General features: G+C 42.6%; 1 protein-coding gene and 1 pseudogene across 6 annotated transcripts in view; one reads left to right on the forward strand and one right to left on the reverse strand.

Moving 5' to 3' along the window:
* The window catches only part of XPA (XPA, DNA damage recognition and repair factor), a 42,955-nt gene extending 30,158 nt beyond the window's left edge, over positions 1 to 12,797 (reverse strand). For 5 of the 6 annotated variants that reach the window (XR_010130296.1, XR_008668221.2, XM_019033504.4 and 2 more), the window contains exons 1-5: positions 12,485 to 12,773; positions 9,022 to 9,132; positions 4,919 to 5,024; positions 2,487 to 2,652; positions 289 to 406 (exon numbers count right to left, since the gene is read on the reverse strand). Coding sequence is in view for 4 of the 6 variants with exons in the window: in XM_019033504.4 (XP_018889049.1) it covers positions 289 to 406; positions 2,487 to 2,652; positions 4,919 to 5,024; positions 9,022 to 9,132; positions 12,485 to 12,656 (673 nt within the window). In the remaining 2 variants the exon portion in view is untranslated. Of the gene's footprint in view, positions 1 to 288; positions 407 to 2,486; positions 2,653 to 4,918; positions 5,025 to 9,021; positions 9,133 to 12,484 lie in introns of all 6 variants that reach the window. The other variant, XM_004048327.3, reaches the window with a different exon arrangement.
* A 5-nt stretch (positions 12,798 to 12,802) lies between these two features.
* On the forward strand, positions 12,803 to 16,149 carry LOC101153271 (keratin, type I cytoskeletal 18-like; annotated as a pseudogene).
* The last annotated feature ends 10,108 nt before the right edge of the window (positions 16,150 to 26,257 follow it).

Below are 26,257 nucleotides of genomic sequence, written 5' to 3' on the forward strand. Positions count from 1 at the left end.
CAAATCCTTGACCAGTGATACCACTCCTGATCCTCACATTGTTCCTATATAAAAACATGATTCACTTTAAGATGATGACGTACATGCTTTTCAGAAATGTCGTACTGTGAGGTTTGAGCTTAGTGCCTTGAAGACCAACATACTGAGGGCAAACTTTAAGTCATTTTTTTCAACCTCTAAAAAACACATTCCAATCTATTGGTGACACTAAACAGGAAGAATCTAGCTAAAGGCTTTTTGCAAAATGGTAAAACACAATCCTTCACGATATAAAATGTGGCCATCTACCTTTTACTTTTTTATCAAATTTCTTCTGTTTCATTTTTTCTCGGTTTTCCTGTCGGACTTCCTTTGCTGCTTCTAATGCTTCTTGACTACCCCAAACTTCAAGAGACCTCTTCACAATCTACAACACAAAATCCATATTTAAATAAGTTGTGATTCAGACTTGCGAAATATTATAGTTATAACTGTCAAATCCAAAGGTACCAAAGAATGATCTAACTCAAGTATAAATTTATAAATACTTATTAGAAATTTAAAGATTTTAAATATTAATGATCAGAAACAACTCTAATAAAACATCTATCTAAACCTATGAAACTGTCAGTAAACGTATGCTGAATTAGATTATAAATAGAAAAGTTGTCCTCTGACTGTATTGTCACAGGAATCAAAAGTACACGTGGTCAGTGAGTTTGATCAACTGTGGTGGGCTCACCAAAGAAACAGTTTGTTGACAGATTAGCCACATCAGACCTAAATATAAGGTCATCTCCAAAAATCTCCAACTGCAGGAAATTACCAATTACTACTACTCATCTCCTTCAAGATCAATAATTGTCTCTATCGACTTGACTTCTGATCTGCAGGATATTTTTTTTTTAATTTTGGTACCAAGATGATGTAAAAAGTCTTCATTCTACTTTTAAAACTTTACATTATATACCTTTACTCTTTATAGTATTTACTTAGATTTTAAGAGAATTTACACACTAAGAATTATGCTCAGGATACCTCTCACAATATGTTAAAAGGACCATAATATTAATCAGCGTAGCCAAACTCAAATTTAACATAATCAAGTGATATACTCATATTTCGTATATTCTGACATCACGTTTTCTGCAATTTAACATCCCTGAAAATGCTGCATCACCAATGCACTTAATGGTACTTTAACAACTCTGGGTCAAAAAGTGGTGCAGAAGAATTGGACTCTGAATGTAAAGTTTAGGAATACCTTCGTAAGTCTTTTGCACTTGCATTTTCCCTTTTATGTGTGCAAAAGTCGTGATATATGACAAACTATAATAAAGTCTAATGGCACTATTTCACGAAGTATAAAATAAAAGTATCAAGCGATAAGAAAGTGTATGTTGATTTTAATCAGCAGCATTTAAAAATATTTAATGGTACATAAAACAATAGTGAATGTTCTAATCAACAGAATCTTAGTATTTAATGAAATTCAGTACACGTTTTGTTTTACAATATGGCTTCTTAATTTTATTTGGAGATACGGGATTTTCTAGTATAGTATATATTCAAACTGTGCTCTAAAGCAATGCCTCCCAATATTTTAAGCTAACAGCACAAAAAGAATATTACAATATTTGTACCACTCTGAGGTAGATACAAGAGGCTGCTTGTGACTCAAAGAAACTGGCCTGGGCACTAGCAGTCCTAGCCACTAAGTGGATCACCGTCTTGGCACACCTACAACCCCGTCTTGGCACACCTACAACCCATCTGCAGCAAGTGGAGTTGAGACGATCTGCTCTGAGATTATAGAGCTATATGGACACTCGCTAGCATTCCAGATGGGTAGAGTTAGATTTTAGGTATTTATGAAATTCCTGAAATTTTTCTTTTTTTTTAATATTTCTTTTTTGGTGGGAGATGGAGGTGAAAGAGGGTAAGGAAACAGGGCCTGACTCCCATTCCAACCTTTTTTAGTTTCCAAATTGTACTCTTAACATCACCCAATAGCAACAGGTTTGTTTCAAAGTGCCATATTAGAAGCAAAATGAGGCCAGGCATGGCGGCTCATGCCTGTAATCCCAGCACTTTGCGAGGCCAAAGCAGGAGGATCACTTGAGCCCTGGAGTTCGAGACCAGCCTGGGCAATACGGTAAAACCCCATCTCTACAAAAAATACAAAAAACTAGCCAGGTGCTACTCAGAAGGCTGAGGTGGAAGGATTACCTGAGCCCGGGAGGTCAAGGCTGCAGTGAGCCATGATCTCACCACTGCACTCCAGCCTGAGTGACAGAGTGAGACCTTATTGTTTGGAAAAAAAAAAAAAAAAAAAAAGCAATGAGAAAACATGTTATTAAATGTCATTATACATGACTGTGAAGCATATGCAAAACTAGGGAAAAGAGTTTTTCCACACTCTGTAAGCAAAAGCCAAACTAATTATAACTAGTTTGTTATTAAGAATTTACCAGAGTGAAAAATAATAAATACAACTTATTAGAGACCTGTAACTTTAAGTAGAGTTTCATATCACCCCATTGTGAATGATGTGGATTCTTCTTCACAATAAATTTAAGAGGTGGCTCTCTTTTTTCTAAATCACAGTCTTTCAGAAGATATTCTTGTTTTGCCTCTGTTTTGGTTATAAGCTTGTGTTTATCATCAGCATCTCTGAAAACAGATTAAGTCCATTATATAAATTAGTTATTTTAAATAAGCTAAGTTTGCAAATAGCCCAGCAACTTAGGGGCACACACAGCAAAAAGGACATATAAAATACTTTTTCCTGCAACTCTCATGGTTAAATTAGCAGCATAAGAATTCTAACAGAAAAATACTTTATCTTTTACTTATTCTGGTAAGTTACATTATCCAGAGAAAAAAACATTCCTAGCAAAGGGAACAGCAAGGGAAAAGGCTCTAGGGCAGGGGTGTATTTTGCAAAGAGAGCTTACAGCCAAGAGGACCAGTGTAACTAGAAGACCTGAAGTAAGCGATGGTGAGGAGTGGTGGGAGATACAGTCAGAGACAGTCAGGACTTTGCAAGCAATGGTGAAGACAATGGTTAGAAACCACTAGAAGGTTTTGAGCAAAATACTATATGAAAAGGAGACCCTAGGGGTGCGAAAGGGGTAATGGGGGAGAGACCAGTTAGAACACTACTGCAGTGGTCCAGGCAAGAGCTGATGGTGGCCTAGACTAAGGCAGCAGTGGGAGAGGACGAGATGCCGATGAATTCAGGATATGGTGAACCTAGAGCCAAACAGGTTTGGAATTAATACACACAGGAGAGTGGAGACAGCCAGTGAATGAAGCTGGCTTTACTGAAATAGTAAACACTAAAGAGCAGGTACAGATCAGGGAGGGGAGAAATCAAAGGTTCTATCAGAGGATTCTATCACAAAAACATAAAAGTTAAAACTGGGAAGAGCTATACAAAAGCTAAATAATTCAGAAGTATAAACTAACAGGAGACATGTAGACTATATGGTACTAAAACTATCATCTTTGACGATGTTGAAAAAGAATGGAGGACTGTGTTCCTGATTATGATTAAATATAAAAGTGTAATGTTTCCAGACTTTTCAAGGTGTTGGCAGGACCACGTTCCTTTCTGGAGGCACTAGGTAAGAATCCATCTCCTTGCCTTTTCTAGCTTCTAGAGGCCACCTGCATTCCTGAACACATGACCCCCTCCTTCCACTTTGACAGCCAGTGATGATGGCTTCTCACATTGCATCACTCACTTCTTCACTAATTGCATGTCCCTCTGACTCTCAGCTTTCCTCTTCCACTTCTAAGAAAGCTCATGTGCTTGTATTCGGTCTACCTGGATAACCCAGGATAATCTCCCCATCTCGAGGTCTTTAACCTTAATCATATCTGCAAAGTCCTTTTGCTATGGCAAGGTAATATATTCACAACTTTCTTTAAACTGGTACAAGAGTTGCTTCCATTTTCTCTTGGAAATAAAATTCTATGTAGTGTTTCAGTTCCCAAAAGCTATACTGGCCTTTAAGAATGACGACAATACTGTGGACTTTAACCACTGTGTTGGTGGGAAATGAGTTTGTAATCTATAGTTCCAGCTGTGGTGCCAGAGCATTCCCAGCCATATATCTGATCATGAGACCAGGGACCACATCTCCCTCTCTATCTACCGAGGATTCCGCTCAGCAACAAGCCAATCATGATGGCTCCCAATGTCTGCAGCAGGGACTCTGAAAGGGCAGGTCCTCCAGGCAGGTGAGGAGTTGATTTAGGACTGTAGGGACAAAGTAAGCACAGGGAACAGGTAAAAGGGCCAACTAAGATTCCAAGATAGGACCTTCAATGTGCAAAAGATATCAACACAGCATTTGGCTGAGTAAACAGTAGTGATAGGAGAACCACGTGAAGTGAGAAAGGTTATTCTGGGTGATATAAAAAAAAGGATAAAGTCTAGAAGAAGAAAAAGAATGGAAGAATATAGTTCTTCCTCATCTATTCTCTTTATGAGGGTAGCAAAAGATAAATGAAAAAGGTATTCGGAGCTACTGTCCTTTCACTGAAGGCCCCACTCCTCTGACCAAGATGTAACACACCCTGGAATAATTAAGAAATAGAGGGATCATTAGGGCTGGGTGAAGAGAAGGGTTAGCAGCCTGCTACTGAGAGACGTTAAAAAACAAAAAAAAACTCAGGCCAGCAGAAAAAGAAAAGGAAATTTCTATGGCAAAACCATCGGCATCCTTCCTATTTTATGGGGTATATTATAAGCTTTAATAAGCACAGATTTACTGTATTTGGCAAAATAGAAACCATAGAAATTTTAGGAAACACCCAAAATGAAATTCATAATTACTAAGAAAATATCAAATCCAAACAGATATAACTTGTTTTGCCCTAAACCTACACATAAACATTAGCAATTAAGAACACCATCTAAAATAAGTACCTGCAGTTATCACAAGTTGGCAAATCAAAGTGGTTCATAAGATAAGAATCCATAAATTCTTTCCCACATTCTTCGCATATTACATAATCAAATTCCATAACAGGTCCTAAGAAAAGGAAAATGAACTCTTTAAGTTTCCTTTTTTATGACTAGAACAATATATTTTCCTCTATTTTATTAGCTTATCAGCATGTATGCGATGCCTGACAAATACATTTAAGTAAAAGACAAAATAAGACCTTGATTATGTTTATCTAAAAAAAAAAAGGAAAAAAGAAAAGGAAGTAACATAAAGAAAAAAACGTAGCAATTCCACAAGTATTTCTGAATCCCAGCCATGTACAAGGTACTTGTATTAGTGCTACATTAGTTATAAGAAACTACCACAGACAGAGTGACTTAAAACAACACACATTTATTATCACACGGATCTCTAGTTTATTCTGACATGGGTCTCAGTAGGCTAAAATCAAGGTGTTGGCAGGGCTGTGTTCCTTTCTGGAGGCTCTAGGCAAGAATCCATCTCCTTGCCTTTTCCAGCTCCTATAGGCTGCCTGCGTTCCTTGACTCATGACCCCTTCCTCCATCTTCATAGCCAGCAATGGTGGCTTCTCACATGGCATCACCCACTTCTTCCATAATCACATGTCCCTCTGACTCTTGGCTTTCCTCTTGTACTTTTTTTGTTTTTTTGAAATGGAGTCCTGCTCTGCCACCCAGGCTGGAGTGCAGTGGCACGATCTCAGCTCAGTGTAACCTCCACCTCTTGGGTTCAAGCGATTCTCCTGCCTTAGCCTCCCAAGTAGCTGGGATTACAGGTGCACGCCACCATGCCCGGATAATTTTTGTTTTTGTTTTGTTTTGTTTTTTGAGATGGAATCTCGCTCTGTTGCTCAGGTTTTAGTGCAGTGGCGCGATCTCAGCTCACTGCAACCTCCACCTCCTGGGTTCAAGCGATTCTCCTGCCTCAGCCTCCCAAGTAGCTGGGATTACAGGCACGCACCACCATGCCCAGTTAATTCTTGTATTTTTAGTAGAGATGGGGTTTTACCATGTTGGCCAGGCGGGTCTCGATCTCCCGACCTCGTGATCCACCCACCTTAGCCTCCCAAAGTGCTGGGATTACAGGCATGAGCCACTGCACCCAGCCCTAATTTTTGTATTTTTAGTAGAGACAGAGTTTCGCCATGTTGGCCAGGTTGGTCTTGAACTCCTGACCACAGGTGATCCACCTGCCTTGGCCTCCCAGAGTGCTGGGATTACAGGCGTGAGCCACCGTGCCCGGCCCCTCTTCCACTTTTAAGGAAACTTGTGTGCTTACATTGGGTCTACCTGAATAACCCAGGATATTCTCCCTATGTCAAGGTCTTTAACCTTAATCATATCTGCAAAGTCCTTTTTGCTATGATAAGGATAATATATTCACAGGTTCCAGGGTGATTAAGGCATGGACATTTTTGGGGGCCATTATTCTGCCCACCACAGCACTGCTGAAAGTACAAAAGAGATTAGTCCCAGAGTGGTAGGGCAAAAAGGGATCTGCTTACAGACAGGGCACCAACATTGCACAAGAAAAAGCAATAAACAGCATGGTAATAGAAGAAAGACAACAGAATTCACTTCCAAATGGAAAAAATTTTTTCTCCCTCCATTCTACCCCCTACCAACAAAGCAAATAGCTTCTTCAACTGTCTCACCTTGTGGATTATAAACTCTTTAAGGGGAGAGGCTGTATTCAGCCATGTATCCTCAACTCCCAGCACAGAAAAACCACTCTAGGTAAGGTAAAGCTAGATTATTTAAGGACTTCAAATGCCTAGCTATGGAACTTAATCCTGTAAGAACTGTTTCTCCCAGCAAGTCTTTAAATTTCACTAGTAAGGATGGCACAGTGGCTCACACCTATAATCCCAGCACTTTGGGAGGCCAAGGTGGGTGGATCACTTCAGTCCAGGAGTTCGACACCAGCCTGGTCAACATGGCAAAGCCCTGTCTCTACAAAAAAAATCCAAAAATTAGCCAGGTGTCAATTAGCTGGGTGGCGGGCACCTGTAATTCCAGCTACTCTGGAGGCTGAGGCAGGAGAATCGCTTGTGCCCATGAGGTGGAGGTTGCAGCAAGCCAAGATTGCCCCACTGCACTCCAGCCTGGGCAACAAGAGTGAAACTCCCTCTCAAAAACAAAAACAAAAAAATTAGCCAGGCATGGTAGTGTGTGCCTGTAGTCCCAGCTACTTGGGAGGCTGAGGTAAGAGAATCGCTTGAACCCAGGAGGTGGAGGTTGCAGTAAGCCAAGATCATGCCACTGCACTCCAGGCTGGCGACAGAGCAAGGCTCTTTCTAAATAAATAAATAAATATATATATATATATATATGTAAATAAATAAATTTTACTAAGAAGTCTTTAGGCTGAATGCTCCAACTCTCAGAACTGCCACAATTTCCAACAAGAAGAAAAAAGGAGTTGTCGGCCAGGTGCAGTGGCTCACGCCTGTAATCCCAGCACTTTGGGAGGCCGAGGAGGGTGGATCACCTGAGATTGGGTACTCAAGACCAGCTGACCAACATGGAGAAACCCCGTCTCTACTAAAAGTACAAAATTAGCTGGGCCTGGTGGTGCATGCCTATAATCCCAGCTACTCGGGAGGCTGAGGCAGGAGAATCGCTTGAACCCAGGAGGCAGAGGTTGCGGTGAGCCAAGATCACACCATTGCACTCCAGCCTGGGCAACGAGAGTGAAACTCTGTCTCAAAGAAAAAAAAAAGAAAAGGGGAATTGTCATTATGTCATTAATTGTTTGTTTCAAAATATTCCTATCACTGCCTTCCTTTACCTCCTTCGTTATAACACACTAATCTCCAAACTTTAAGAAAACAAACAAACAAAAAAATCATGCTTTTTTTGTAGAATATTAGAGAAGCATATCTATAGACAAAAGGAAAACTAAAAATTTTGGAACAAGGCTAGTGATAGTCAAAGTGGTATCTTTGAAAAATTTACCAGGATGCATTAGAATGAAGAGAAAGCGTGGTAGAAATACCAATTAGGAAGCTATTACATAGCATTATTAATCAAAACATTTAAAATGTGCAGTTTTCTAATTTAAAATATTCTTTATAATGGGAATTCCTAAATAAACACAATGATAATTTTCAAACTGTCACTCCCTTTTACATTTACCACTCAGAAACTGGCAGTCTACCATAAGCAAGAGTTGTGTAATTATTTCATTATATATTACAATGTAATAATAATGGAAATACAGTACACAATAAAATGTAATATGCTTGAATCATCCTGAAACCATCCCCAGCCACCCCCCAACCCCACCCTGGGTTTTGTCTTCCACAAAACCAGTCCCTGATGCAAATAAAAACAAATATTTTAATCCTTCAAGTCTCAGCTCCTGCAAACAACAATATAGACACACATAGATCAAAGCAGGGCAACCACCTACATTGATGAATGCACAACACTTCTGTAGCTGCAACTAAAGACTGGAATGTCTGTTTTTTTTTTTTTTTTAATAAAAAGCTGTTATATTGCACTGTTGGCTGCCAAACTTATGAACAAATAAAGTGTTTCTATCTTTTTCCCAAAGAGTGTGAAAGTACCCTCACTGTGAAGATATGTGTACATATAAGTGATTTACCAAAGCACTAACCTTAGATCATAGTTACATCCTTCTTTTTATGCTGGTCTATCTTATACTTTGTAAGCTGCTTTCTTTCTCCACAGATAAATAAAAGAATGTCCTAAATGTTATCTCTTGGATTCTGGTGCCTCATTTCAGCCTATCAAGATAATTTTGAGTATTTATTCTACCAATCAATATACTGGCTAACCCTGCCTATTATAAAACAACAGAGAGCAGCAACCCCTAAGTACATCAGCCACAAGTTAAATAATTATTTCCATATGCATGGCTGTTTGACTGTTTTTTTAATCTACTAGCAAAACTGCCAAACTTTATCACTTTTATAAAGATAATGTACTCACTGATTAAAGTAGTTATGGCATTATTTAGCATCACTTTGCATAGAATTATGCATGTTACTCAAAATAACCAATCTAGATACTTATTTTTGAAAAACTCACTTTACCTGGTTGATGAACAACTTTTCCAATTTTCTGTTCTTCTTCTTCTTCCTCTTCTAAAATGAAGCCTCCTCCTGTGTCAATTATCTTTGGGGCTGCTTTTACATTAGCCATGCCTACAAAAGTAAGTAAAAGCAGTCAACAATTGAAGTAGGTAAGCCTGTATGTTACCTTGTTCATAAACAGAAAATTCCTTTGAATTCAGTATATCTCAAACAACACAAGGATGTCCACAATCACTACTTCTATTCAACATTATACTGAAGGTCCCAGCTAGTCTAACAGAGCAAGAAAACCAAAAAGGCATAAAGGATGAAAAGAAAGAAGTAAAACAGCATCTATTCACAAATGATGTAATTATGTGTGTAAAATATCCACAAGAATCTACAATTAGAATTAAGAAATAACCTAGGAAGAGATGTGTACAACCTCTTCCCTGAAAACTACAAAACACTAAGAGAAATCAAAGAGGACTTAAATGGAGAAATATACTGTGTATGGATTTTAAGCCTCAACATTATAAAAACATCAATTCTTCACAAATTTATCTAAAGATGCAAGGTGATCTCAGCTAGAACTCCAGCAGTGGGGTGCATTGTGTGTGTGTGTGTGCGTGCGCGTGTGCACCCAGAAATTTCCATTTCATATTTTGGGCCACGGTTGATTGTGGGTAACTAAAGCCACAGAAAGTGAAACCTTGGAAAAGGGAGGACTAACGTATGCATATCTGACAAAGGACTCACATTCAGAATACATAATAAAATCCTCTAAGTCAGTAAAAGACAACCCAACTTTTAAAAACAGGCAAAAGATTTGAATAGGCACTTCACAAATGAGGATCTCCAAATGGCCAAAAAGCACATGAAAAGGTTCTCATTATCTCTAATCATTAGGAAAATACAAATTAAAACCATAATGAAGTATCATTAGACTCTCACCAGAATGCCTAAAATGAAAAAGACTGACAATACCAAGTGTGAGGATGTGGAGCAACCAGAACTGCCATTTTGCTGGTGAGATTGGAAACTGATATAATCACCGTTTGGCAATATCTACTAAAGCTTAACATAACTACACCTCTCCTATGACCCAGCAATTCCATCTCCTGGCATATACACAAGAGAAGTGAGTGTGTATGTCCACTAAAATACATAAAAAAGAATGTGTACAGAGGTTTCATTCATAACAGCCCCAAAGTGGAAACAACCCAAATAGCCACCAAAAGGAAAATGGAAAAAATTGTGGCATAATACAAAAGAATCTATACAACATCTAAACGCACAAACTACCAATGCATGCAACAAAATGTGTGAATCTCTCAGATACTATGTTGCACAAAAAAAGCCAGATACTGTATGACTCAATGTACATGAAGTTTGGAAATAGGTAATACCAATCAAATGGTCAGAAGAGTATTACTTCTGAGAGTAGAGAGTGGACACCAACTAGGAAGGCGCAATAGGAAAACTTCTAAGGTTCTGGAAGTGTACATGTCTTGATCACTATGGTGTTTACACAAGCATTCACATAGGTAAAATTCAGATGAGTACATTTTACAGTATGTTACACTTCCATTTTTTAAAATAAGACAGATTAATATGTTTTATTCTGCTACAGTCACTCCCCTTCTCTGGCCTCAATTTCTCCCTCTATTAAATGAAAGGATTAGATTATAAGCTTGTTTCCACTGTTAACAGCGATTCTCACACTATAATGCCTGTTCATCTCTCTGTATCCCTTCATTAGACTGAGTGCCTTTACTTGTATACTTCTGACAAACAGTAAACATTCCATGAGTACCAACTGGATGGATAGAAATGAATGAACCTACCAGAATATGTAATATAAATAGCAAAGTAAATGAATGGAATGACAGTAAACACAATGAGAATTAAGAAGAGGGAAAGCTGGAGTAGTGGAGCCCATGACTTGAGCAGGATCCTAAACAATGCTAACTCATGCCCAAAACAAAGTCCGATTTCTCTCTGCTGCTATGCCTTGCTGTTTCCCCAGGACCTTAGCACCACTCTTCGTATTCTAAGCAAGTTTTTTCAGTCTTTCATGGCATATGTCATGGCACACAGAGAAAAAGAAAATTGTATAGTACCATGAAATAAAAGTGTCCAAAGATAAAAATCTCAGCACTTACCTAACTCTTGAAACATGGTGGGTTGTACACAATGCTACAATACAGTTCAGTTCTTGGGGAACTGCCTAAGAAATCTTAAAGAATTTTCATTCTACCTTGCTTCCCATCATCAAAAGTTTAATTTAATGTCAGTTTTTGCTATTTTGCACCTTCCGTTCCACAGCCATGTCGTAGATCTGGAAACCTTTATGGAATCATGACTATGAATTAATCAGTGCAAATGAACTTTCTGTCTGACTCTAGCGGGCCGCAAGTTTAGAAAGGAATAAAAGGTAACCACTATAAAGTAGAAAGGATGAGACCAGCACCATCAAAAGTAGCTGGAATTTGCAGTTTCGGTGTTAGTATGAACATCAAGACATGCTGCCAGCCTCAGACTCTTCTCACTCTCACTACATCTGACTGATAAAAAAGAGTAATACAGCTCTAAACTGTGCTCGACAAAGGGCAGTATAGAGCTTTAGGAACACATGTACTTCATGTTATAGAGGTAGCCCTGAAGAACTGCCTGTCAACGAAACTATATTTTAAGTATCCTGTTAAAGATTATTAGTTGACCCCAGTGGCAAATTCTATAAGAGAATAATCTGCAATGAGAGATCAGTCCTTAATTTACTTCAATCAATAAACACGTTTTGAGCATCTAGTTTTTGCCAAGAAATCGCAGAGGTCACATGTCCAAGAAATAGCCTCATGGAATCTATGGATTAGAATCTTAAAGGTTTACTATCCAGTCCCTTCTTCTGATTGCGTGAATAGGAGATTCTGATTGCTCAATCTCCTCTCCTCCACGTAAGTAAGCGTTCTTCCAGTTCCTATTTGAGCGCTTCTAGTAACGGGAAGCTCATGAGAAGCAATCCATTGCACTTTTGGCAACTCTAATTGTTGAAAGCTCTCCCTAACAAACACCAAGATCTGCCTCTTCCATCAACTAGTTCTAGGTATATAGGCCAGAATCAAGAACTAGTCTAACTCCTCTTTCCGGGACAGCTGAGGCCCTGACACCTGGCAGTGGCTGACACCTCCAGGCGGTGCATCCCTAAACGAAAAATCGAAGCTGAGCAGCCGAGGTGCAGCGAAGAAGGCCCGGGGCTGGGGGTCAGGAGGCCCGGGTGCGACCGAGGAACGCTCTGTGGTCGTGGACAGGACGCTTTGACAAGGCGGCTGGGCGGATTCCCTCTCCGACTGGGGGAGAATCTGCACACAGACGCCAGCGGAGTTGACGCGACCCCCGGGCCCCGGGACTCGGCTCGCACGAGCCAGTCTGGGGACCGGGGAGGCGGGGAGAGGGAAGGGGCAAGCGCGGACGCGGCCCAAACCTCCAGTAGCCGCAGCCGCCGTCGCCGAGTAGGGCCGGGCAGCCAGCCGGGCCTGGCGCAGCATCAGTGCCCGCTGCCGCTTCCGCTCGATACTCGCCCGCACCGAGGCAGGCAGCTCCGCGGGTTGCTCTAAAGCCGCCGCCTCCGGCAAAGCCCCGTCGGCCGCCGCCATCTCCGACCCACTCCGAGAACCTAGCTCCCAGCTCCACGCACGCGCACTGCACGCCGAGGCGAGCCAGCCGCCCTACACCGCCTCTACGCTCCCCGCACCCAGCGGCCTTTCTGAGTGAGAGCGCCTGCGCAGTTAAGGGGCTCGGGATGGCCTGCCCTGGCGCTGGGCGGAGTCTGGGCATGCGCGGACACGGAGTACCCGCCTACCTACCTGCTCTCTTGTCATCCGGGAGAGGGGTACGTGCTGAGATCATATCTCAGGACCTGGTCACCTTTAAAATAGGTCTCGCTTGGTGATTCAGAGTATAGGCTTTGGAGTCAGGCCTGGGTTAAGTCTGAGCTCTTGACAGTTAAAGTCTGTGTGACCTTGGGCAAGTTATTTAACCAGAGTTCAGTTTCTTCAGTGGTAAAATGAGGATAATTATGGAACCATTTACTGAGTCTTTGGGAGGATTAGATTGCCAGGACAATAACCTGGCACGTAGAAGACCTCAAAAAATGATAACAGTGAGTAGTAGTAGTGCCAGTCATAGAGCCCAACAGATGATAGTCCTGATTTTATGGTGGATACACGGCCTAGAGACACAGCCTTAGATTTAAAATGAGAAGACCTGGGTTGAAACTCCCAGTTAACTTGCTGTGTGACCTCAGGCAAATGCAGGACTTGCTCCAAGGCTGATATGCATAAGGTTGGCTATCTTTCCCATGGAATATTCCTTCAGTGAGGATGAGCTACTGCCAGGTAGACAGTGGGTTTGGATCTGGGCCAAATATCCTGACTTCCCAAAAGTGTGGCTAGTGTAACAAAAGAAACATAGCAGGCTTTCCCAAAAATGTATGCTTTCCCTTTGTTACAAATAATGCTTAATTGAAACCAGAAAACATTAACTTCTAATTACTACATGTTCCATTTAGGACTGGCTTTTAGAAAGACAACCCTCACACACTGATGTTTCCCACTAATATTCAATGGTTAACGTTTCAGAAACACAATTCAGTGTTCTAATTTATCGGTCATATATACATAAAGCTGCAAAACCTCGTATAAAGCAGTTACCTGCTGAAATCTTCTGGTTGAATTGGAGATAGAATCTCAAGCCATCCCCATCTCCCTTCCCCTCAGATCCTTCTTTCTCCCTACCCATCAATCTTGCCCAGGTGAAACTATTTCAAATTACATAACATCAAAAGCACAAGCAACAAAAGAAAAAAAGCTGGACTTCATTAAAATTAAAAACTAGGCTGGGCACAGTGGTTCACACCTGTAATCTCAACACTTTGGGAGGCCAAGGCAGGAGGATGACTTGAGGTCATGAGTTCAAGACAAGCTGAGGCAACACAGTGAGACCCTGTCACTATTAAAAAATAATAATAACTGGCAAGGTGCAGTGGCTCATGTCTGTAATCCCAGCACTTTGGGAGGCCAACACAGGAGGATTGCTTGAGACCAGGAGTTCAAGACCAACCTGGGCAATGTAACAAGAACCCATCTCAGGAGGTCAAGGCTGCAGTGAGCTGTGATGGCACCACTACACTCCAGCCTGGGCAACACAGTAACATCCTGTCTCAAAAAAAAATTAAAGTCGTCGGCAAAGCCTGAGTCCTGTCCTCTCACTCTCCTCCCTGGACAGCATAAGCTTCACCACTAGCTCCACCTTCTCCACCAACTACCGGTCCCTGGGTTCTGTCCAGGCGCCCAGCTACGGTGTCCGGCTGGTCAGCAGCCTAGCCAGCGTCTGTACAGGCACGGGGGCTCTGGTTCCCGGATCTCCATGTCCCGCTCCACCAACTACCTGAGCAGCATGGGTTCCAGGGGCCTGGCCGCGGGGATGGCCGGGGGTCTGGCAGGAATGGGAGGCATCCAGAACAAGAAGGAGACCGTGCAAAACCTGAACAACTGCCTGGCCTCCTACCTGGACAGAATGAGGAGCCTGGAGACCAAGAACTGGAAGCTGGAGAGTAAAATCCAGGAGCACCTGTAGAAGAAGGGACCCCAGGTCAGAGACAAGCCATTACTTCAAGACCACTGAGGGCCTGAGGACTCAGATATTCACAAATACTGTGGACAATGCCTGCATTGTTCTGCAGATTGACAATGCTGGTCTTGCTGCTGATGACTTTAGAGTCAAGTATGAGACAGAGCTGGCCATGCGCCAGTCTGTGGAGAGCCACATCCATGGGCTCCGGAGGTCACTGATGACACCAGTGTCAGTCGGCTGCAGCTGGAGACAGAGATCGAAGCTCTCAAGGAGGAGCTGCTCTTCATGAAGAAGAACCACGAAGAGGAAGTAAAAGTGTTGTACCCGAGCGAGTTAGAAAAACGCCACACTTTGAGATGAATTAAGAGTCCTTTATTAGCCGGCGACCAAGAGACGGCTAACGCTCAAAATTCTCTCGGCCCCGAGGAAGGGGCTTAATTAACTTTTATACCTTGGTTTAGAAAGGGGAGCGGGGGGGTCTAGTTAAAACAATTTTACAGAAGTTAAGTAGTCAAAAAGTTAAAAGGATAAATGGTTACAGGAAAGTAAACAGTTCCAGATGCAGGGGCTTTAAGACTATTACAAGGTGATAGACGCAGGGCTTTGGGCGTTATCAATCAGATGAATTCTTGGGGACTGTGGATATAGCTTGCCACAGTATCTTATCAGTTAATTGCATTCTTGGATGTGCTGGGAGTCAGCTTGCACAAGTTAAGTCCTTGAGGAAGGGGCTGCCAGTGAAAGAGCCAAGATGGAGTTTGTCTGGTTCTCTTAGCTAAGGGAGAGTCTGTTCAGGTGGAAACAAGCCTAGGTGAAAAAGGAAAAATGAGGTTGGGCATTACAAAAGGCCTACAAGCCCAGATTGCCAGCTCTGGGTTGACCATGGAGGTAGATGCCCCCAATCTCAGGACCTTGCCAAGATCATGGCACACATCCGGCCCCAATATGATGAGCTGGCTCAGAAGAACTGAGAGGAGCTGGACAAATACTGGTCTCAGCAGATTGAGGAGAGCACCTCAGTGGTCACCACGCAGTCCACCGAGGCTGGAGCTGCTGGGATGATGCTCACGGAGCTGAGATGTACAGTCCAGTCCTTGAAGATCAACCTGGACTCCATGAGAAATCTGAAGGCCAGCTTGGAGAACAGCCTGAGGGAGGTCGAGGCCCGCTATGCCTTGCAGAGGGAGCAGCTCAACGGGATCCTGCTGCACCTGGAGTCAGAGCTGGCACAGACCCGGGCAGAGGGACAGTGCCAGGCTCAAGAGTACAAGGCCCTGCTGAACATCAAGGTCAAGCTGGAGGCTGAGAGCACTGCCTACTGCTACCTGCTGGAAGATGGCAAGGACTTCAATCTTGGTGATGCCCTGGACAGCAGCAACTCCATGCAAACCATCCAAAAGACCACCACCCGCCGGATAGTGGATGGCAAAGTGGTGTCTGACCAACGACACCAAAGTTCTGAGACATTAAGCCAGCAGAAGCAGGGTACACTTTGGGGAGCAGGAGGCCAATAAAAAGTTCAGAGGTCAAAAAAAAATTGAAAACTTTTCTACGTCAAAGAACACTATGAAGAAAATGGGGGTAAAAACCCCACAGAATGGGAGAAAATATTTGCAAATCAGATACCCAATAAGGGTCTAGTATCCAGAGTTTATAACAAACACTTTCAGCTCAACAACAGAAAGACAACCCAATTTAAAAATGAGCAAGGGACTTAAATTGACATTTTTCCTAAAAGGATGTACTGATGGCCAACAAACACATGAAAATATATTCATCATTAGTCATTAGGGAAATGCAAATTAAGGCACAGTGAGATACCACTTCACACCTCCAGGCAAGCCTTCCTCCTCTAATTTCAACCCTGCCAACAAACCCTCTCTCTCAGTCCCCCTCCCACCACCATCCCCTCCTCCTTCTCCTTCGGCTCCGCTCCCCCATCCCCTTACCCTGGTCCTCCATCCCAACCTTCCTTCTCCACTGCACACCCGGTCTTGCACCCAACCCCCTTCTGCCAAAGGTCACTCCCACTACCAAAGGTCTTACAAAGTCCTTCCCTTGAGAAAGGTGTTAGGGCCGAAGGCATAGTCCAAGTTCATGTTCCCTTCTCCCTAGCCAACCTCTCCCAGCTTAAAAAGAGACTTAGCTCCTTTTCCACCGACCCCAGCTCCTCCCACAAGGAATTTCTGTATGTCACTGAATCTTATGACCTTACCTGGCATGACGTTTATGTCATCCTCTACTCCTCCCTCACCCCGGATGACAGGGAATGTATCCAGACAACCACCCAGGCCCATGCAGACACCCTCCACCAACAAGATGCTGCCCATAACCTTATAGGGACCCTAGCTGTCCCCAGAACTGACCCCAATTGGGATTATGAAGCAGTTTCCTCAGACAGACAGAAACGAAGCCATATGATATCATGCCTCCTAGCTGGCGTGGATAAAGCTGCCCTTAAGGCTGTAAACTATGAAAAGATAAAAGAAATCACTCAAGGCCCCAATGAAAACCCTGCTCTTTTCTTCTCCCGCATTTCAGAGGCCATAACTAATTATACCACCTTAAGCCCTGATACCAATGAGGGCAGAATCTACCTACCCATTTACACTTCATTTCCCAGTCAGCCCCCAATGTCTGAAAGAAACTTAAAAAACTAGAAGATGGCCCTCAAACCTCCCAAAGAGACTTAATCAAAGTGGCCTTTATGGTCTTTAATGATGATGGCTAGAATTTAAAAAAAGAACAAAAGAAAGAAAAGAAGTATTGGCAAGGATGTAAAAAAAATTGGAACCCTCATACATTATTGGTGGGAATGTAAACTAGTGCAGCTGCCATGAAAAACAGTTTGTCCCTCAAAACACGAAACATAGGATTACCATATGAGTCAGTAATTCCACTCATGAGTATGTTCCCACAAGACTAAAAACAGGTGTGCAAAGAAAAACTTGCACACAAACGTTCACGTAGCACTATTCACAATAACCAAAAGCTGGAAACTACCCAACTGCCCATCAACTGATAAATGGATAAACAAAATATAGTATATCCATACAAAGAAATATTATTCAGCCATAAAAAAGAATGAAGTACTGACACATGCTACAACATGGATAAACCTCGAAAATATGATGCTAAGTGAAAGAAGCCAGACATGAAATGCCACAGAGTATATGATTCCATTTACATGAAACATTCAGAATAAGCAAACCTACAGTGACAGAAAGCAGATTAGTAGTTGCCATGGGCTGAAAGGAAGAGGAACCGGGGAATGAGTGCTTAATAGATAAGGGGTTTCCTTCTGAGACAATAAAAATGTTATGGAACTAGATGGTGGTGATGGTTGCACGACATTGTGAATGTATCACATGTCACTAATGGTCAATTTTATTTTATGTATATTGTACCACAATTTAAAAAAAAACTCAGTATCTCTCTGGACTCAGGTAGGTAATAGAAGTTAATGAACCTAGCCCATTGTGAAACTGAGGCGAACTGGAGTGTGGAGCTCTCCCTTAAAGAGGACACCTACTACACAACTCCAGCTGATAGTTTTAAAGAAAGAATTTGGGACCCTTGTTGCCAGATTTTTCAATCTTTCAAGAAAAGCAAAAATCAAATTTGAATGCATGTAGAAGTCTCTTGGTAACTTGTTAAAATGCATATTTTAACTCAGTAGGTCTATGGTAGGACCCAAGAATATGCATTTCTTTTTTTTTAGACTTTATCTTTGGAGTAACATTAAGTTCACAGTAAAACTGAGAGTAAGGTACAAAGATTTTCCACATACTCTCTGCTCCCACACATACATATCCTCCCCCATTATTAACATCCTCAACCAGGGCGGTGCATCTGTTACAACTGATGAAGCTACATTGACGCATCATCATCACCCAAAGTCCATAGTTTACATTAGGGCTGTTCTTGGAGTTGTACATTCTGAGTTTGAACAAATGTATAATGGCATGTGTCTACCATTACAGTAAAGAATGTGAGTGTCTAATAAGAAATGCCGTTATCTCTGGTGGTGCTACGGCACCACAGATCACACTTGGAATGGTAAGGGTCTAGATTACAGATTCCCAAACTTGGCTGTACCGGGAAGCACCCAGAGTGTTTAATAAATACCAATGCTTAGGCCCCACCCCCAGGGATTCTGATGTCATGGGGTCAGAGTGAGATCTGAGCATCAGGATTTTGTAAAGCCCCACACCCCACCCCCTATATCATTCTAATGGGCAGCCAAATTTGAGAGCCCGCATACTAGATGGCCCTTATGGACTCCACAGCCCTCATGATCTCTCATGTGGTGAAATATTTCTAGAGGACAAGGTCACAGTTTTCCCCCAAGGTAACCTTTTGAAAATAATTAATCCGGAGAACCTCCTCCCCAACAAAGCATTCCAAGCCTCAATGCTGGAGAATGTGACCTACAGCTCGGATGTTGTATAGGCCCTAGATTCTGTAACTCTTGGCAGCTTTTGTAACTGTGGTCTTCTTTGACCGGTAACTCCTTCTTTGGTGTACTGACTTTCGTTAGCAAGTTTCGTATAGTTGGGTCTGCGCTGTTAGTCAACCGAGCTAAAAATGACTCCTTTGGAGAAAAGAAGAATGCATATAGCCCACAGGGTGACAGAGGCTTGAGGGCTTGCCCAGAGCAAAGCAGCATGAGTCATTTTGGTCAGGGCACAAAAGGGAAACAGGCAAGGAAAATAGAGCAGTAGATGTGTTCTTGAGTCTCCTGATTCAGTCTCGAGGAAACCTGTGACTGCATTTATCTTCCTGCTTTCTACCTCCCTCACCTCCCAAACCAGCTGTGGTCCTGGCTCAAAGAGGAATACTTAACAAAACATAGAAAGAATTGAAAGCCGTCACCGAAGCCTCAAAAAGAGCAGGAAGGTAAGAAAGGAGACCAGAAAGGAGAGTGAGAAACTTGGCAGTGTTTCCTGACAGGGCCTACTCTCTAAGTGCATTACCGGGGTGACTCATGCCTGAGATGACAGGGTATGAACACATTTGTCTTTATTACCTAGTAAATAGTACCTGTGTGTGGCTTTCTTTTTTGTTTTTATTTCTCCCCTGGTTCCCTGGGGCTTTACTTCTTAATGTGGTCACTTTGAACATCATTGGCATCAATTCACAACAGGGAAACATCTGTGAGAAGAAACACACCAAGCGGGGAATCTTTCTGGAACAAGGACGCAGCAACACAGAAATTAGCCTGATCCTATTGCCTTAAGCTGCATTCATGTAGTAATCCAGGAAATGCAGTCTCTTTTTTCTGTGATTGGCCAGACAAATCCTTCTTCTGAAGAAACTTAGATTTCAGCCTCCCCGAACCAAAAGAAAAAAAAGAATTGGGCAAAAACATCATAATGGAGCATGTATCAACAAAACATGTGCATGGAGAGGTTTCAAAATCATCTTGAAGACTCACAAGAATTGTCTTTCCAAAAGCAGTAAGGAGTAGAAGTTTACAACTGATTCAACTAAGGACAGGGCCATCAGCTCTGGATGCCAAAATCTTCACCACTCACAGACCAGCAAGGGCAGGTCTTCCCACTCTGCATCCCTAGATCCTGAATATGGCCCAGAAGTCTCTAGCTTCCCGTTGCAGCTTTTTGGAAGCCGGACTCTCTCCTCTGGCTGTCCCTGATCCTCCTCTGTGCTGGTGCTGTGGCACTTAGCCCACCAGAAGTGATACCCACCTGCCGTCCTCACTAGCTTTTCAGGTCCTTAAGAGCTAAGGCTGGCTGATTCATCCCAATATCTCCAGGGCTTAGCATGGTATCCAGCACAGAGTAGCTGCTCAGCAAATGCTTGTGGAGTTAAATAAATTGAATGAATAATTTATTTAACTTATTAAAGAGATATGCAAGGAAGACTACTTGCATATCTCTTTAGCACTGACAACTCATAGTCCAAAGCTGCACCCTACAACCGCCTTGTCTCTGCTTGTGTGACTTTGGTGATGGGGAACACTCCACTTGAGAACAACCCATTCTATTGCTGTCTAGCATTGGCCATTATTTACTGTAATAATAACAATAACAATAGCAAACACTTGTATGGTACTTACTATAATACTAGGCAGTTTTTAAGCATATTCACCAGTCTCAGTTTAGAGATGAGACAACTAAAGCACAGAGATGCTAAGCAACTTGTTCAAGATCATACAGCTAATAAGTGACAGAGCTGGGTTCAGGCAGGCACAGCCCAACCCCAGCATTAATAGTCTCAACCACCAAATTATAAGTCTCTAAACTGGAACAAGTCTCCCTCTTACCCTCTTACTTCCTCCACCAGAGATTGTCCTGCATGGGTTAGCACAGAGCTGGAGTCAGACCAGGTTCTTGCCAGTACCCTACATGGCTAACCAGGTGGCTTGAAACAGAAAGGGCATCTCTGCCTCAAGCTTAGTCTTGGAGTTATTGTTGCCCATCATGGGTAGAGCCAAGGGAGGATGAATATGGTCCAGGGTTCACCCATTATGTAGATGAACTCTGGTCATAATGGGGTTATGGTCTTGTGGTTTCCTCCTCTCTTATTACCCCAAGTGGGAGTTTTCCTTTCAATTATCTTTATAACAAGTGTGGTTGCAGCTTCAAACCACAAACCACTAATATTTTTATTGGCAAGTGCATCCTCTAATATGTATAGTTCTGTTGAATGGGTGAAATATTTATCACCAGATGCATTTGTTTTTGTAGTTTTTATAATGCTTGGAAAGGGGCTGAGTGTCTCTGGCCTTAATCCCTTCTTTGGCTCTACTGCCACTGTCCTGGTTTAGCTCCCCCCAAATTTTACCTGTATGGCCTCTGAACTGGTCTCCCAGACTCCAGGCTGACCCCTCTAATCCATCTTCCACATAGGCTTACAGCTCCATCTTTCTAAAGTACAGCTTTTGCCATGCCATTCCTTTGCTCAAAAATCATTTATTGACTCCCAGTTGCAGATAATTGTAAGTTCCCATCACCTGGTTCCTGTAGCCCTTCAGGAACTTTCCTTCCATAAACCGTTATCATGAACCTTATACATTAGCCACACTGGACAAGTTTGCATTTTCTAGGCCTGTCCTGTGCCCTTCTGTTTCCATGCTTTGCTCATGCTGTTTTCTTTCCCTGTAAATCTTTTGTTTATACCTTCACTCATTCTTTCATTCGTATATTCATGCATTCCAGAAAGTTTACTATGCACCTTCTTCAAGCCAGGTCCTATGCTGGGAACCAGTAATGAATTAGTCATGGTCCTCCTCTCAAGGAGCTTAAAGTCTAATCTAGACTCCTTCTGGTCACGTCCATGACCACCTGTCACAATCTTATCGGAAAGATACAATTTCCCTCTCCTCAAAGCCTTTTTCCAATGTTTCAGCTGGAAGTCATCTTTTCCCCCCTCTGAGGCTTATCCCTGGCCCCTCATCCCCATCTTCTAAAGACCCCCATTTTCCAACCTTGCATCTTGTATTATAATGATGCTCATGCTTATTTCCCCTGGATGATACAAGATGTGCTTGTCTTCTTGAGGCAGAATTCCTTTGCATCCAGGGGCCAGCAGAGGAACTGGCCCACAGTAGACTCATATCCAGCCAATGCTGCTGATTGACACTTCATCCACCACTGGTGAGAACACAATTAGAGAGATTACACAGAGCACTCATAAAAGGTAGTGTCTCCCAGCTTTGTTGAGATATAATTCACATACCATACAAATTACCCATTTAAAGTGTACAATTCAATTATTTTCAGTATATTCACAGAGTTGTGCAACCATCACCTCAATCAATTTTAGAACATGTTAATCACCCCAGAAACAAACCTCATACCCATTAGCAGTCAAACCCCCATTTCCCCTCAAGCCTCCTCAGCCCTGGGCAACCATTAATCTGTTTTCTTTCTCTATAGACAGAAATTGGACTATTCTGGACTTTTCACATAAATAGAATCATGCAATACACAGCCTTTTGTGTCCGGCTTCTTTCACTTAGCATAATGTTTTCAGGGTTCTTATGTGTTGCATGATATTTTGGTTTTTTATTGACAAGCCACATTCCATTATATGGATGTACCATATTTTATTTATCCATTCCTCCACTGATGGACACTGGGTTGTTTTTACTTTTTGGTTATTATGAATAATGCTGCTGTGAATATCCATGTACAAGTTTTTATATGGATGCATATGATCATTTTAATCGGATATAGAACTTGGAGTGGAATTGCTGGGGAATATTTAACTCCATAACATTCTGAGGAACTGCCAGACTGTTTTCTAAAGTATCTGCACTATTTTACATTCCCACCAGCAGTATATGAGGGTTCCATTTTCTCCACATTTTTGCCAACACGTATCTTTTTGTTTATAGCCATTCTGTTGGGTGAGAAGTGGTATCTCATGGTGGTTTCAATTTGCATTTCCCTAATGATGAATGATGTTGAGCATCTTTTGAGGTGTATATTGACCATTGGTATATCTTATTTAGAGAATTATGTGTTCAAATCCTTCGTCCATTTTAAAATTGATTCATTTCCCTTTTATTATTGAATTGTAAGTGTTCTTTATATATTCTATACATCACAGGCTTTTAAATTTTTTTCTTTATGCTTTCTCTATTTTCTAAATTTTCTACAATGACTATGAGGTACCTTGATGAGCAGAATGCATAACCAGTATGTACCAATATATACAAAAATGTAGAAATTGTCCTCATCAAATTTATGAATGACATAGAACTGGAAAAGATGACTAATGGGTCTTTTGACAAAATCAAGATCCATTCTTGGAGGAATGGAGCAATGAGTGAAATATAAATTCCTCACTTCAGTTAAAAAATTCTGAAAGGGTGTGATATGGTTTGGCTGTGTCCCCATCCAAATATCATCTTGAACTGTAGTTCCCATAATCCCCACGCGTCATGGGAGGAACCGGTGGGAGGTAATTGAATCATGGGGACAGGTTTTACCTGGCTGTTCTTGTGCTCATGCATACGTCTCATGAGATCCGATGGTTTTATAAAGGGCAGTTCCCCTACACATGCTGTCTTGTCTACCGCCATGTAAGAGGTGCCAATGCTCCTCTTTCACCTTCTGTCATGATTGTGAGGCCTCCCAGCCATGTGAAACTGTGAGTCCATTGAACCTCTTTAATTTTTATAAATTACCCAGGCTCAGGTATTTCTTTATAGCAATATGAGAATGGAGTAATACAGGGTATATGAGGAAAGGGTCTCTTTCTGCATGTGTGGGAAGCGGCCTTAGATGACCTCCAGGACAATGTTCAACCTTCAGTGTCTATGATTTTCATGTTAGGTAGGGGTAGATCACTATTGAGAAGGGCTCATAAAATAATCTGATGGCCTTGGTGTCCTACAAGCTAAGTGGAAACCAACAGTGTAACATGGCTTCTGAAAAGAGATGGTGTGACCTGAGGTGACAAGAACAAAAGCAGGGCCTGAACTGAGGGAGGTGTTTGTCCCACTGTTTGGGGCTGCTCAAACCACATCTGGAGCTTGTGTTCAGTTCTAGACACCATCAGGGAATCAGAGAGCCATCTATGTGGCCAGGATGGGGAGGGAAGAGTTAAGAAACCCTATCACAGGAAGAAAGTGCAGATTCATGACCAGGCACTGCATCTCCAAAGGGCTCCTCTGGGGCACAGGGCATAGATGTGGTCTGCCAGGACTTTATGCTCTCACTTACCTGGACATTCACAGCGGTCTGCCTGGGCAGGATTTCTTCTCCCTTTGGACCATGAGACCCAGGACTGCTCCATGTCCCCCATCTCTCAGAAGCTAAAGACGGAAGCAGCAACAGGGTGAGAATCTGACCTGAGGTCCACACTGCAGAGATAAGAAGGTGCCAAAGACTCTACTGGTTAGCAAACTCAGGATGCTGTGGAGTCCAAGCTGGTAATAAAAGCAAGTCAGGTGTTTGCCTTTAAAATGTATAGAAATGTCTTTATTTACACAAACAAATACATTGTACTCAATTTTTCTTCTTCCTCCTGTTAAAATTTCTCTTTTCCTTTGAAAAAAACTTCAGGCTAGGCACGGTGACTCATGCCTGTAATTCCAGCATTTTGGGAGGCTGAGGTGGTAGGATCCCTTGAGCCCAGGAGTTCAAGACCAGCCTGGGCAATATAGGGAGACCCTGCCTCTGGAAAAAAATAGTGTAAAAATTAGCCAGGTGTGGTGGTGTGTGCCTGTAGTCCCAGCTACTCTTATTTGTTTTTACAATAAGAAAAACAACAGCACATGTGTGAGGCGAAGTAACCTCTGCTGGTCATCCTCAGCGCTGGGGGACAACGCGGAGGGGAGGGGCAGCAGTGACGGGCTGCAGCAGGCCCAGTGAGGCCGTCTCCCACTTTGTTAAAGAGGAGTTAGAAATCTGGATTTTAATGTGAAATCTTCCAGTTTCTAAATGTTTACACCAATGTTTAAAAACACACACAGGCAGCCAGGTGCGGTGGCTCACGCCTGTAATCCCAGCACTTTGGGAGGCCAAGGCAGGCAGATCACGAGGTCAGGAGTTGGAGACCATCCTGGCCAGCATGGTGAAACCTCATCTCTACTAAAAATACAAAAATTAGCTGCTGTGGTGGCACGCACCTGTAATCCCAACTACTTGGGAGGCTGAGGCAGAAGAATCGCTTGAACCAGGGAAGCAGAGGTTGCAGTGAGCCGAGATTGCGCCACTGCACTCGAGCCTGGCAACAGAGTGAGCCTCCGTCTCAAAAAAACAAAACAAAACACACATAGGCTCTAAATCCCCTTTCAACAACTCCACTGAAGTCTTCTCAACTTGCTTACATATCCCTGGGATGTGGAGTTCACCCCCACGGTAGAAGCCTTCTGTATCTGTGGACTGCTCTGATCCATAGAAATGGATTCCTCAAATTAAATTGGGATCAATCTCTTTATAGTACAACTGCAAAACCACCCCTGACCTGCACAGCCTCTGCCATTAGTCCTCACGTCAGTGTCTAGACCACTCCATTCATTCATTCATTCACTCACACATTTACCCCTAGGGCTCGGTTGCACAGCATCATTGAATCAAGTGGGTTAAATGTGTTTTCTGCATCTCTGAGTCCCTTGGAACCTCCTTCCCACATACGCCTGGGTACAGAGAAAGGCCCAGAGACACCCTAGGTTCCCTCCTAGCGCCCCTTCTGGAGGAAGGCTACCACAGGGAAGAAGTTTCCTTGGGCACTTTGTATGTCGCTTTCCTTCTGGGAAGCAGCCTGGCACGGTGAACAGCAAGCATGGGGTTTACCGGACTTGTGGCCCTGAGCAAGCCACTGATGTCCCAGCCTAGGCCTGCCCACGTGTTCAGTAGAAGTGCTGACACAGAGGAGCAGAAGAAACAGGGCTGGGTTTGAATCCAGGCTCAATCAACTTGAGCAGATTATTTAATATATATGAGCCTCAATTTCATCCTCTATAAAGTTGGGATAAAACTGCCTACTCTCCAGGCCTGTTCTTTGCATTCAAAATTAGAAATAAATTTGCACGTTGAATGTCCTGCTCAGCAGATGCCCAGGAAGAGGGGCAGTGATTGTCATTGTTACTGATAGCCAGTAGAGGGCACCAAACCATTCTTTAATGAAAGCGGCCTCAGTTGTACTG

The sequence above is a fragment of the Gorilla gorilla genome, chromosome 13 (genome assembly GCF_029281585.2).
Source record: "Gorilla gorilla gorilla isolate KB3781 chromosome 13, NHGRI_mGorGor1-v2.1_pri, whole genome shotgun sequence".
NCBI classification, from domain to species: Eukaryota; Metazoa; Chordata; class Mammalia; order Primates; family Hominidae; genus Gorilla; species Gorilla gorilla.